The 13,962-nt window shown below is 38.8% G+C and overlaps 1 protein-coding gene across 1 annotated transcript; it reads left to right on the plus strand.

Annotated features, from left to right (window-relative positions):
• Positions 1-445: 445 nt before the first annotated feature.
• LOC149180664 (pentatricopeptide repeat-containing protein At2g13600-like) lies at positions 446-4,171 on the plus strand. Its single transcript, XM_089416216.1, has 2 exons — positions 446-945; positions 1,104-4,171. The coding sequence occupies exon 2, from the start codon at positions 1,521-1,523 to the stop codon at positions 3,732-3,734; it is 2,214 nt and encodes a 737-aa protein (XP_089272342.1). The 5' UTR covers positions 446-945; positions 1,104-1,520; the 3' UTR covers positions 3,735-4,171.
• Positions 4,172-13,962: the final 9,791 nt, after the last annotated feature.

Below are 13,962 nucleotides of genomic sequence, written 5' to 3' on the forward strand. Positions count from 1 at the left end.
AAAATAGCATGAGTGACAACTATATGAAGTCTTCCCAACTATATAAAATAACATGGGTGACAACTATAAAGAATTTCTTCTTATCCCAAAACCAGAATTTTATTGGAGTTGTCTTTAGTGCGACTTTTTGGAAGATTTTCTGGTGGATTTTTCCGTCTAATTTCTCTAAAATCTGGCAGGAATTCATTGAAATCACAAGCTTGATGGATAACCCTACATAATAGAAGTGCCCTAAAAAAATTTTAAGGTGCTGAATCTATATATATAGTGAAAAAACTAATTTAAATAACACAAATCAAAATTTCACCTCAAATTTTTCTGTCAGATTCCAACACCAAAAACTCCAAAAAATACACTAAAACCAACTCCTACTTTATTAATTTACCATATTTTTAAGTTTCTCATAAGATTTTCATCCACCATTTAACCTTTTCTCAACCTTAAAGTTACAACCAAGTTTGCAATAAATATGTGTATGAACCCATTTCCTCTCTAGTTCTGCTCGGAGGCGTTTTAACATTTTGTGCCTATAAATTTATTTCTCCGGCAGCGCTAACACTTTGGATAAACTTAATTAAATCTGGGTGTTAAAATTGTTGTCATTGACAGGTTTTGGTTCGATGACGAAGACACTGGCATCTTAGATTACCACCGAAATTTACCATAGGTATGAATAAAAGGCTGGAGTTAGGGGATTGAAAGAGTGTTCTGTATCAGGTAGATCAGGGTGTGGATCTTTTATTGCCGAGTGGAATTATTCTTACATGGTTTTTTAAAACCACAATTTTGAACAGAACAGTGCATTTGAGATCAGCCTAAGAACTACAGTGTGGAGAGTAGACGTTTGGTTTTGAATAACGGCATAGAGACGAAGAATATGATAATTCCAAGTTTTGCCAAGATAAAGTACCCGAGGCGGTCTCTGTTATCGACTTCAACAGGCAGGTATGCACTCCAATCTGTTTTCATTCCAATTTTAGCATATGCATATCAAGTGTTTGATAAAACTTGCCTAAGAAATATGGGCTTACGGATAGCATTGCTATTTGGATTCCGCTAGATGGAAGGCTTGTACATATTTCTTAATAAAATTAAGCTGGCAGATATGGAGCCCAATGTCATGATGGTGTATTTGATGGCGCCTGGCTTAAGCTCCGCAGCAGTCAGGTGAGTAAGACTCTCTGCATTGTGAATCAGCAAATTGGTTTTCTTTCCAGATGGGTTCATGCAAGGGTTGCGTGTGATTCTCTTTCCCAAATGAGAGTAAGACTCTCTGTATTGTGAATCAGCAAATTGGTTTTCTTTGCAGATGGGTTCATGCAAGGGTTGTGTGTGATTCTCTTTCCCAAATGAGAGTAAGACTCTCTGCATTGTGAATCAGCAAATTGGGTTTCTTTGCAGATGGGTTCATGCGAGGGTTGTGTGTGATTCTCTTTACCAACTGGGCAAGTTTAGTGCCTTTGGCATAGCTTCCCTATACAGTCTAAGTCAACAGTGCAGAACCACCGATAGCAATTGCAATGACACAACCATTGAGGAAGTTTAGAAAAAATATGGTATTGTTTACTGATATCTTGCTTAGTTTCCGTAGTACCAATTGCATACTCGCAACGAGTTCTAGGACTAGTGAGCTTGAAAGAGAGCAGATCGCTATTATGAATGGCGATACCGTCACAGGTGATATTGCCATCAATGAGGATGTGAAAACAATGTGTAAGCAGGGTCAATGGAACGAGTCATTGAAAATTTTCCATGTCGTGGACCAACATGGGATTAATGTAGACTGTAATGCATATGCTTCTATCTTGCACGACTGTGTTTATAATAAATCTCTACCAGAAGGAAAACTAGTCCATACCCACATAATTAAAACAGGATTTGCTCTTGGAGAGACGTTTTTAGGGAACAGGCTTTTGACTATGTATGCCAAGTTGAGGAGTTTGCTAGATGCTCGCAGAGTTTTCGACCAAATGCCTGAAAGAGATGTTATCTCATGGACTGTGATGATTGCAGCTTATGCCAGACATGGACAAGGAGAGGAGGCCTGGACACTTTTTGGCCAAATGAAACGTACAGGTCTTCGACCGAACCAGTTCACCTATGCCAGTATTCTCCTAGGATGTACCAACATGGCAACTCTGCGATGGGGTAAACAGGTCCATGAAGAAATAATAAAAAATGGATTTCAGGTTAATGTCTTTATAGGGAGTGCCCTTGTAGACATGTATGTCAAATGTAGGAGTATAGAGGATGCTAGGAAAGTGTTTAATGAGATGCCCGAACGAGACGTGGTCTCCTGGACATCAATGATCGCAGGATTTGCACAGAATGGGCATATTGATGAGGCAAGAGAACTCTTCCAGAGAATGCCTAAGCGGAATATGGTCTCGTGGAATGTAATGATTGCAGGATATACGCAGAATGGAAATGTTAACGAGGCTTCGATGCTTTTTCTCAAAATGCCTAAACGAGACGTTGTCTCCTGGAATGCAATGATCACAGGGTATGCACGAAATGGGTGCATTGAAAAGGCTATGGCGCTTTTTCAGAAAATGCCTGAAAAAGATGTTATCTCATGGAATGCAATTATTACAGGATGTGTACAAAATGGGAATCTTGACGAAGCCGTGAAATTCTTTCAGAAAATGGCTGAACGAACTGTTATATCATGGACTGCAATGATTGCAGGATATGTACAGCACGGACTTTTTGATGAAGCCTTGAAACTATTTCAAGAAATGCCTGAAAGAAACGTGGTCTCATGGACAACGATGATTGCTGGATATGCACAGAATGGATATTTTGACGAGGCCTTGAAACTCTTTCGCCAAATGCAGTTGGCAGGTGTAAACCCAAATTCAGATACCTTCTCCAGTGTTCTCCCAGCATGTTCTGGCTTGGCAGCTGTGGAACATGGCAAGGAGGTCCATAAAGACATAATCAGAGGTGAATTTCAGTCTCATGTGTTTGTTGGAAGTGCTCTTGTAGACATGTATGCCAAATGTGGGAGCATAAACGATGCTGGCAAGGTGTTTGACAAAATCCCCAAACATGATGTGATTGTATGGACAGCAATGATTGTGGGGTATGCCTTGAATGGATTTGGCAAGGATGCCATCCAACTCTTTGAACAAATGCAACACTGTGGCATGAATCCAGACCGTGTCACTTTTATCGGTGTCTTGTCTGCATGCTGCCATTCGGGACTTGTGGAAAATGGATGGCATTACTTTAGCTGCATGACTCAAGTTTACCACATAACACCGACAATAGAACATTATTCCTGCATGGTTGATCTTTTTGGGCGTGCTGGACTCCTGAATGAGGCACAAGACATTATCATCAAAATGCCTCTTAAACCAAATACTTCTATTTGGGCATCTTTACTTAGTGCATGTAGAATTCATTCAAATATAGAACTAGCAGAATGTGTGGCAAAACACCTTTTTGAGTTGGATCCTGAAAATGCTGCAGTTTATGTACTGCTTTCAAACATTTATGCAGCAGCTGGTAGGTGGGACGACATTAAGATTGTACGGAAAACAATGAAAGACAAGATGGTAAAAATGAAGCCAGGTTGCAGCAGCATTGAGGTCAATAAACAGGTGTATGCTTTTCTTGTAGGAGACCAATCACACCTACAAAAAGAGAAAATTTATCAGAAATTGGAAAATATTGTCTGGACAGATGAAAGAAGCAAGACATGTGCCCGTCACAAGTTTTGTGCTACATGATTTGGAGGAGCAAAAGGAACAAATTCTTTGTCACCACAGTGAGAACTTAGCCATTCTTTTGGGGTTTATCAATACATAGTTTGGGACACCTATTTGGATAACCTTCCAGTATGTGGTGACTGCTATTCAGCCACAAAGTTTATCTCCAAGATTGCTACCCGAGGAACTATAGTAAGGGATTCAAATCGTTTTCATCACATCAAAGATCGACAATGTTCTTGTAGAGATTATCGGTGATGCTATACAAGTAAACAGAGAATTAACACAGATTTATGTAAAATGCAGATAACATTCGATATAATGCATAGCATTACCAATGCTCTGGTGGCAAGGTACCTGCTTATTTGTATCTATAGCTTTTTTGTATACTAGGAAAAAAGTAAAATATTGAAAGAAATGTTAATTGCATGTTTCAGATACAAACCATAGATGTACTAAAAAGTGCATTCAGCCAATGCTTTCTGAATTTAACCACACATTTAACTCAATGAGTTTAAAGATTACCTAGTTTTCCATTAGCTGGTGGCACTTTATATGTTGGTGACAACTTGTATGCTGTCTCAAACCACACAACACCAACATATTAGCCCCAAGGCACATTCTATTTATAGAACTGCAATTGAACCTCTTATAAACTAATGTTCTATACTGACGACACTCACAAGAGAAGTGAAATAATAAAGCTAGGCAATCCCAAAGTATTTGATAGAAAATATTAAATTCTAGGCGGTTACAGATGGTATAGTGGCTAAATAAGTAAATATAGAAATCTAATATCTTCCCAATTTTTTACTAGCAGACATTAGGTTTATTGTTTGTCTTATGAATTACAAAATGAGATGAAGATAATATCTAGGGGCATTTGGAGGTCAGTGGTGATAGGTAGAGTTGACAACCCTCACAACAGGCCTCAAATGGTCATATGAAAAACTAATATTATCAACATCGAAGTATCTCCCACTCTGTTAGTAATAAGACCTGTATTTTGTGTTCATTTAAAAGACTACATGGTTCATTATAAACAATTATAAGTACTCTAGGAAATTGATCAACTGTGACGATCTATTGTCTATTGTTTTGTATTGATTTTTTTTTTAAACAAAAGTGCATAATATAATTTATTCAGTTGACTTGAAAATTTTAGAAGCTTAAAATTTATTATTTATCTCATTTATCTCCTACATTGATTTGTATAGCACTTTTATTTTTGGCTCCTTATCAATCGCTTCAATTGGCTCTTGTTTTGGACATTTGAGTTGTTCACGTACTCTTTCTTAGTAGTCCAAGTCTGCAAATTTCTTTTATTGCATTTTCATGTTTTTTCTCATCCTTCTCTTTAAGTTGCTTTCTTCTTTCACCGTTCTCTTTTCTTTTTTGGCATTTACATGTTTACTAGCCATTAGAAAAAAATATCGCGGAACCATGTATATGTTGATGGGATGATTTGGAGAATAATAGGAAGACACAAAACGATTTGTTAGTTCTCTCAATACACTAGTATTTTTTATTTTTGGAAGTCTATATTTTCACCAGTACCATATTTGCTTAATGATGTTATCATCTCTGAAAGCGTTACAAATTCATGTTGTACGTTCCTCTTTGAAGATGTAAATTTATTAAAAGTTATGACAGAGACCGCTATCATCTCTCATGTTGCCCATTACAAGAGGAGGAAGGTGGAGGAGGAAGGTGGAGAAGAAAATAAGACATTATTTTTTTAAACTATAACTAATGCATTTAAGTTTAGAATACAAACATAAGAAAATAAGTAATTTCAATTTAACTAATCATTAGTTAGTAACATCCATACCAAGATCACATAATACCATGCATAATACATAAACATTCATAATTTCCAATGCATTCCACATATCATCTATTTTCACATTTTGGTAATGGTAGATACAACAAAATAATGTAATAGAACCTCATGAATACTTGTACCGTTCACCCTGAAGTGGAGATCTGTTGGGTCCCTATAATACTAGTGATTACCCCATTACTATTGTAGTTATACCCCTTATTTATATTGTTGTGCCCCTATTACCCCCATGTTGTTACTTCTGTGCCCCTTAGAATCTCTCTATTGTTATTTTTGTGGCTTTATATTATTATTGTTAGGTCGGCTGGATTATATTGTGACTCCTTATACTCCTATATATAGAAAGGAGGTTTTGTCATTTGAATCATCCAAGAATTGTTCATTTATGTAATGTAAAGGAGGTTGCCCCCTTGAAAAGGCTGAATTCTAAGGCGTTGATCTATCTTTTCTTGAGCTGGTTTCATAACATTTGGTATCAGAGCTTTGGATTCTAGGGTTTCGCTGCTCCAAACAAGTCATCGTGGTATTTTCGCTATAACTTTTTTCTGTGACGTTTCAGAAGTCGCAAAAAAAACCCATTTGAGAAGAAATCGCGCTGAACCTTGGGTCCGAATTTCAGAGCTTTTCGCGCGATATTTGTGGAGATATGATCTGAAGAATTTGGTCCTTTTGCAGACTCCTGAATTACATTCAAAACAGGTGACATGGGGAAAATCGTCATAACTTTCTCTCTGGGGATCGGGTTGAAATTTCGTAAGAAGTTACAGAAAGAGGACGGACTGTAGTTTCTTGTGTGCATTTTTCAGATCCAAAGGTTGAAACAGTGACTCGTGACACGTCGTACAAGTTCGCTCTACTGAACTAGTCTAGAAGCAAGTCACTGTGGGAGATTTCACATAACTCTTCCTTGGAGAATCCAATTTGGGTCAGACTTGTGGCATTGGAAAGAGGATGCAAAAGGCTATTACAAATCACTATTTTAGAACTGGATGATCCGAAATTACAAAGATACATCAGATTCAATATCAGGCTTCTACAAAGTGAAAAAAAGTGTGTAGGTTTTTTTTAAATTTTTGCGTAAGCTTGGTTTAACGGAATTAAAAGGGCATAGTAAAGCATTATTATCGGTAACTGATGCCCCGAGGAAAGAAAATGCAAACACCTAGTAAGGAACCTGAAAGTTCTAGCATGACTCATGAAGAAGAAGAAGAAATGCTACATGATATATCAAAATTACAAGAACGGGTGCAACAAATGTCACGCTCACAAAAGCTAACAGAATCTAAGATAAATGGCATGGAATCTAAGATAAATGGCGTGGAATCTAAGATAAAGGGCATGGAAGCTAAGATGGATGATTCGAAGACAGATTTGAAGAGAGACATGGCAGATTTGAAGACAAATTTGACAAATTTTCTACAAGAAATACTTACTAATGGTGAAAAGGTTGTAAAGGAAACTCATGATGTGAACAAAAGTAATGTTAATCATGATTCCATAGACTCTAATGTTGGATCGAAGACCCACCATATTCCAAAAATCGATATAAGGAAGTTTGATGGCAAGGATCCTGCCACATGGATATTACAGATGGAGCAGTTCTTCGATCTCAATAATGTGCAAAACACACAAAAGGTACGTATGACAACTGTATATTTGGAACCAAATCAGTTTGTATGGTATCAATGGCTTTGCTCTCGTAAAAAATTTATCACTTGGGCAATTTTTACGGAAGAATTGATAGCACATTATGAAGATACAAAAAGCAACACTTTTTTTAGCCAATTGATAAGTCTCAAACAAAATGGTTCAGTAATGGAGCACATTGAGGAGTTCCAAAAATTGAACATAAGGGTAAAAGATATTCCAGAGGAGCATATGATTGATGTGTTCATAGGGTCTCTAAAAGATAATATTCAACATGATGTTCGCCTTTGGGAACCTGACTCATTAGAGAAGGCATTCAGGTTAGCAAGAAAAATGGAAAGCAAAATTATGGCAACCAGGAAGCATACCACTCATAACTATAAAGACGGAAGTGTTGTTGCCCCTAGTCTTCCACAACCTATAAGGTTGACACCACAACAATTGGAAGAAAAAAGAGCAAAAGGGCTTTGTTACAGTTGTGATAGCAAATACATTAAAGGTCATAAGTGTGCTGAGAAGAAATTATTCTACATAGATTATGAAGAGGAAGAATAAAATGAGCAATAAAGGTCAAAAGAAGAAGATATACTCCAGGAACAAAGCTTAGATGAAGAACAAATAAATCCGACCATATCTTGTAATGCATTGGCGGGAATTACCACTCCTCAAACCATCAAGATAGAAGGACAAATCAAGAAGAAAAAGGTAATAGTGTTGATTGATTCAGGAAGCACTCACAATTTTATTCATTGTAGGGTAGCAAAAGAATTGAATTGCTTCCTATATCCAGCACCAGAGTGTCAAGTGATGATTGCAAATGGAGGAACAATAAATTGCTCTGGAAGGTGCCATAATATCAAGCTAACCATGGGAGAATATGTATTGACTAGCCCAATGCTTTCCATTCCAATGGGAGGTGCTGATGTTGTACTAGGAGTCCAATGGCTACAATCCTTGGGTACAATAGTGTTGTGGAGGTAAATCCCCTCTGCGGACAGAGGCGATCCTTACTAGCCCAGACCGGGTCTAGCAACAATCAAACAATGCTATCACGCAAGTTCCTAATTGCAAATCAAAGGTGGATGATGAGAACCTACTTGGATTCTAACGCTAATATTCGTAGAAGAGACGTCGTCCTCGTTCCTTTGCTTCGGCCGATCACGATCCCCACGATCTCCGTGATTGGACACCTGCACATGCAAAGAACAACACAAATACAAGCATAAAATCCAATAGATGCAATTATATATCAGTCAGAAAAGATATAACTCAACATCAAACATAAGACAATGAGAGTGGAACCATAATGATAGTCATCTATTATTAATAAACAACAAAGAAGAATACAACCATAGTTCTGACGTCAAATCCTCCTTTGGCTGGGTGATCAGCTACACAAGTCTTGCAAAGCTTGTTGGGATGAGGAACAAGCCTCTCTCTCTTTGGGTGACAAGAATCTCCTTACTTAGATTTCGCCCTATGGGTGCAAAGAAGGCTCTTGCAACTTCAAACTCTCTATCACTATGCTGGGACTAGAACTATTGTAACTAGCTTGCTCAAGGCATAGAGACAAGCTTTTATAGATAGAGAAGAAAGAGATAGGATCAACCACATTATTCATGGGATTGGCTTTATCACTTGGAAACTTCCATGAAGGTGGCAAACTACTTCCCTTCTATGGAGATTCGAAGCCAAACCATCCTAGCTCAACATAGATTTAGTTGGTGAATGGGTTAAGGAGAACCTTCGGAAGCTTGTTCGTTGAAAACTTTACTCAATTCGGTTGGCGCGAGTGCGACTCTGAGACAGAGTGCCAATGGCGCGCCCTCTTTAGAGGATTTCCCTCATTGGCGCGGGCAGTGAACTGTGGACCCGCGCTAATGCAAAAAGAGCGGTTTTCATGGATATTTTGCAGGAGATGTCTTTAGGGCAAATGAAGCTCATACTTAGAGGAATATGATGCAAGTGATTTCAGGTCATGTCACTTCTCACAGGTCCCGGAATGAGTCCTCCAGTGTACGGGTGAGGGGTAACAGGGACGGTGACAAACGGTGACAAATTGCTGTGTAACAAATAGCTTTTAATTTTCTAGAACTTTTCATCAAATTTTCTACGGAAGGAAAGGAAGTTGAATTAAGGGGTATTGCAGGGAAACCAGGAAAGATAATCAGCTCTAATGGTATGACAAAGCTTCTAAAAAAGGAGCAAAGAGGTGTAATTGCACAATTATGTTCGCTAGATGTTTCCACATTGGAATCATCTATTTCTCTAGATCTCCAAAAAGTCCTGGACAATCATTTCAAGGTATTTGAGACTCCCAAAGGTCTCCCACCTATGCGTGATCATGATCATGCTATTCATCTGATTCCAAGAAGTGTTCCTCCAAACATCAGGCCATATAGATATCCCTATGTCCAAAAAAGTGAAATTGAATGTATGGTTGCAGAAATGTTAGAGGCTGGTATAATTCAACCAAGTCAAAGTTCTTTCTCTGCTCCAGTAGTATTGGTGCACAAGAAGGATGGATCATGGCGCATGTGTCCGGATTATAGGGAGCTCAACAAGCTCACTATTAAAGATAAGTTCCCCATTCCTGTCATTGATGAATTACTGGATGAATTGCATGGATCAATTTACTTCACCAAGTTGGATCTTCGTTCGTGATATCATCAAATCAGAATGAAGATTGAAGACATTCCAAAAACGACATTTAGAACTCATGAGAGTCATTATGAATTTTTGGTCATGCCTTTTGGCCTTACCAATGCACCTTCAACATTTCAAGGTTTGATGAATTCAATTTTCAAGCCATTCCTTAGAAAATTTGTGTTAGTATTTTTTGATGATATACTAATCTACAGCAAGTCTTGGAAGGATCATGTTGAACATGTTGACAAGGTGCTACAACTATTGGAGGAGAAACAATTATATGCAAAAAGATCCAAATGTTTCTTTGGAGTCCAGGAGGTGGAATATTTGGGTCATATTGTATCTCATGAAGGAGTTAAGGTAGACCCTAGCAAAATTAAAGCCATTAAGGAATGGAAAATCCCCACATCCATAAAGCATCTGCGAGGATTTCTTGGGTTGACAGGGTATTATCGCAAATTTGTTAAGAATTATGGGAGAATAGCAGCACCTCTAACAACATTATTGAAGAAAGATGCATTTTCATGGATTCCAGAAGCAACAAAGGCCTTTGAACATCTTAAAGAGGCAATGTGCCAAGCACCGGTTTTAGCTGCACCGGACTTCACAAAAACCTTTATTGTGGAATGTGATGCTTCAGGAAATGGAATTGGTGTTGTTCTAATGCAAGATGAAAGACCCATTGCTTTTGAAAGTCGTCCAATCAAGGGAAAGTTTTTAAGCAAAGCTATTTATGAGAAGGAAATGTTGGCAATACTCCATGCACTTAAGAAATGGCGACCCTACCTAATGGGAAGACACTTCAAGGTAAAAACGGATCATGATAGCCTTAAATACTTTTTAGAACAAAGATTATCCTCTGAAGAGCAACAAAAGTGGGTCACAAAGATGTTGGGTTATGACTTTGAAATCATCTACAAAAAAGGGAAGCAAAATGTGGTGGCAGATGCACTCTCAAGAAAGGATGAGGATGTGGAAGCATTGTTGTGCGCCATTTTGTTAAAATTGGCAACCAGGGCAAAACTTCATGTGGGTCATCTTATTCATGGCTAATAATATTTTTATTATATTCCTCTCGTCGAGAGGTGTAAGATTGATATAAAGATCATCCGATTCCGATAAGTATTCATGGAGATATGAATTTATTTTGATTATGGAATTATTATCAAGCCGACCTACAACTCATGTAGGCTCAGAAGCCCAATAGTCGCATCTATTCACCCACCAACGTTGTGTATAAATATAAGAGGAATTTTCCTCATTTGGACTCACTCATCTAATCACATCTCTCTCTCTCTACTGCGCAGATATGAGTCTCTTTTCTACTGCGCTGAAATGGGTCTCTCTCTCTCACACATGTGAAGCCAGAAGTTGTCGAATTTGAAGCTGCAACTCCAGAAGTAAAGATTGACTTGCGTGGCCTAGAATATCTCCTCTTTGGAACTGCGCTGTAGGTTCATCTCAACCTCCTTTGAAAGCCGCAACTTTTGGTGGTGGAATGAAGTCAATCTAACGAATGGTTTGCAAGATATCGACTGCCCTAGTTTGAAGGCGGAAACTGCTGAAACTAAAGCTGTAACTGCAGAAGTAAAGATTGACTTGCATGGCCTAGAATATCTCCTCTTTGGAACTGCGCTGTAGGTTCATCTGAACTTCCTTTGAAAGCCGCAACTTTTGGTGGTGGAATGAAGTCAATCTGACAAACGGTTTGCAAGATATCGACTGCCCTAGTTTGAAGCCGGAAACTGCTGAAACTGAAGCTGTAACTGCAAAAGTAAAGATTGACTTATGTGGCCTAGAAGATCTCCTCATCTGAACTGCGCTGTAGGTTCATCTGAACCTCCTCTGGAAGCCGAAACTTTTGGTGGTGGAATGAAGTCAATCCGACTGTCGGTTTGTGAGATATGGTCTGCCCTAGTTTGATAATGAAGCCGCTAATGCTGATGCTACTGATCTAGGGTTTGCTATTGCTGATATGAATCAGATTTATTGTACTATTTCTCTCTGCCAAATTATTAAAGATAAAAGAAGATTTGATCAAAGGGTTTCCCCACGCATTGTGGGGTTTGTCCCTGGCTAGCCGCCACATCTTGTGTCTCTTGTCTTGGCTTGTTTTCTGTCGATCGTTTAATGTTCTATCTGCACTTTACTTTATGTACATGTGATTGCTAATCGGTGGAATATAATAAGAAAAAGAAGTACACTGTTATAAGCATAGAACATACCATAACTTAACATGGTATCAGAGCTGAGGTGAAGACAAAGCCCGAGCAAGAGCAAGAGCAATCATCGAAGAAAAGATTGGAAGGGCTATCCTAAAAGAACTATGGGGTCCTCAACACTCTTTCCTGCCGAAGACAAGCTCCGTGAGAAAGCTGACTATCACGGATGGAAGATGTCTATCGATCTAACCCTTGAGAATCAAGGAGTGTTGGATCATGTGAGAGGCAATATTGTTGAGCCTCCATCAAATGCATCTGCTGATGCCTGGAACAAATGAAAAAATGGAGAAGTCAAAACAATAGAAGATCATCCGGGACTCTATCGACAAGCGCTTGGTGGCCTACATCTCTGATCTGGACACCTCCAAGGAAATCTACGATAGACTGGTGAGTTTATTTAAAGTTAACGATGCAAATCAAGTTTTGTTTCTTAGAAATAAGCTGAGGGAAATCAAGAAGGGTAAAGATGAAAGTATGCAAGCATATTTCTTAAGAATCACCGAGATCAAGAACGATCTCCTATCTATTGGGGAAACTATTACTGACAGAGAAATGGCACTCACGACTCTTGGAGGATTACCATCCGAATGGTACGTGTTCAGGACTACTCTTCTGAATTATAATGTAATTCCTGGTTTCGAGGAATTAATGGCTAGATGCATTCAAGAAGAAACAAGGGAAGAAGAGCAAGAAATGCCCATGCCTAAAGGTCCTCCTGCTGCTTTTTCTTCTCATGCTAAGAGAAGAAATAATTCTGGGTCTAAATCAAAAGGAAAGGATGGATCTAAGGGTGGAAGAAAAGGATGATGTTTCATCTGCGATGAAGCAGGTCACTATGCAAGGAAGTGCCCTGATAGAAAGTACTCACACTGGGATGATGATCAAAATCCCTCTGATGGCAATCAAAGGAATGACAAATTTAATAGCAAAGGTAAGAGGAGAGCTAGGAATCAAGGAAGAGGACAACCATTCAAGAAGGCTAGAAAGTCTAGGATGTATTAAATGCACCTGACCTCAAAAAGAACCTAGTGTCCATCTTGGCAACGGAAGACAAAGGCTACAAGGTAACTTTCAACGATGGCAAGGTACGTATATGGAAAAATAATGTTAAATATGCGTTTACTCTTGTGTTTAGTGTTGATTCATTATATCAGGTCGATGGAAGTCTGCTAGGTGTCATGTCTTATGACACATCTCTTCAGTCTAATCTTTGGCATTAGAGGTTTGCCCCCCTTCATTATAAAGCTATACTCGGTGTAAGACAAATGGTGACAGGGATGCCTGAATTTTGAGTAGAGAAAGAAGGTGTATGTCCAGGATGTGCCAAAGGAAAACTCAAAAGGGTTCCATTCCCCTCAAGCCAAAGCAAGACCTCCGATATATTACAATTGGTTCACTCAGGCATACCTGAGGTTGGAATTAAGAGGGAGACTACTACACCACATACTCCTGAGCAGAATGGTGTGGTGGGAAGGAAGAATCGCACGATGATGGAAGCTGTCCAGGCCATGCTACATGATCAAAGACTTCCGAAGTTTCTATGGTCTGAAACTACAAACACTGTCGTATATGTACAAAATCGATGCCCTCATCAAGCATTGGGTTCCAAGACTCCTTAAGAAAAGTTCACCGCAAGGTGAACAATCTTTCGACTTTGAGGAGCTATGAAGAAGCCAACACCAGGGAACCAAAAGAAAAGGATGATGAATCAATGCCTGATGTAGAAGAACCCATGGATCTGATAGATTCTCATCCACATGAGCCTTCCTCTTCTAGGAAGAGGCCTTCATGGCTTAGGGGGATACTTGATGATGCTAAAGGACATGCTGCATCCTGAGGAACCTTCCGTCAAAGTAAGAAACTTAATAGGTATCAAGGATACCTGACC

The sequence above is a fragment of the Pinus tabuliformis genome, chromosome 3_2 (genome assembly GCF_031772625.1).
Source record: "Pinus tabuliformis cultivar Carrire ecotype Pingquan chromosome 3_2, CPIR1, whole genome shotgun sequence".
Lineage (NCBI taxonomy): Eukaryota > Viridiplantae > Streptophyta > Pinopsida > Pinales > Pinaceae > Pinus > Pinus tabuliformis.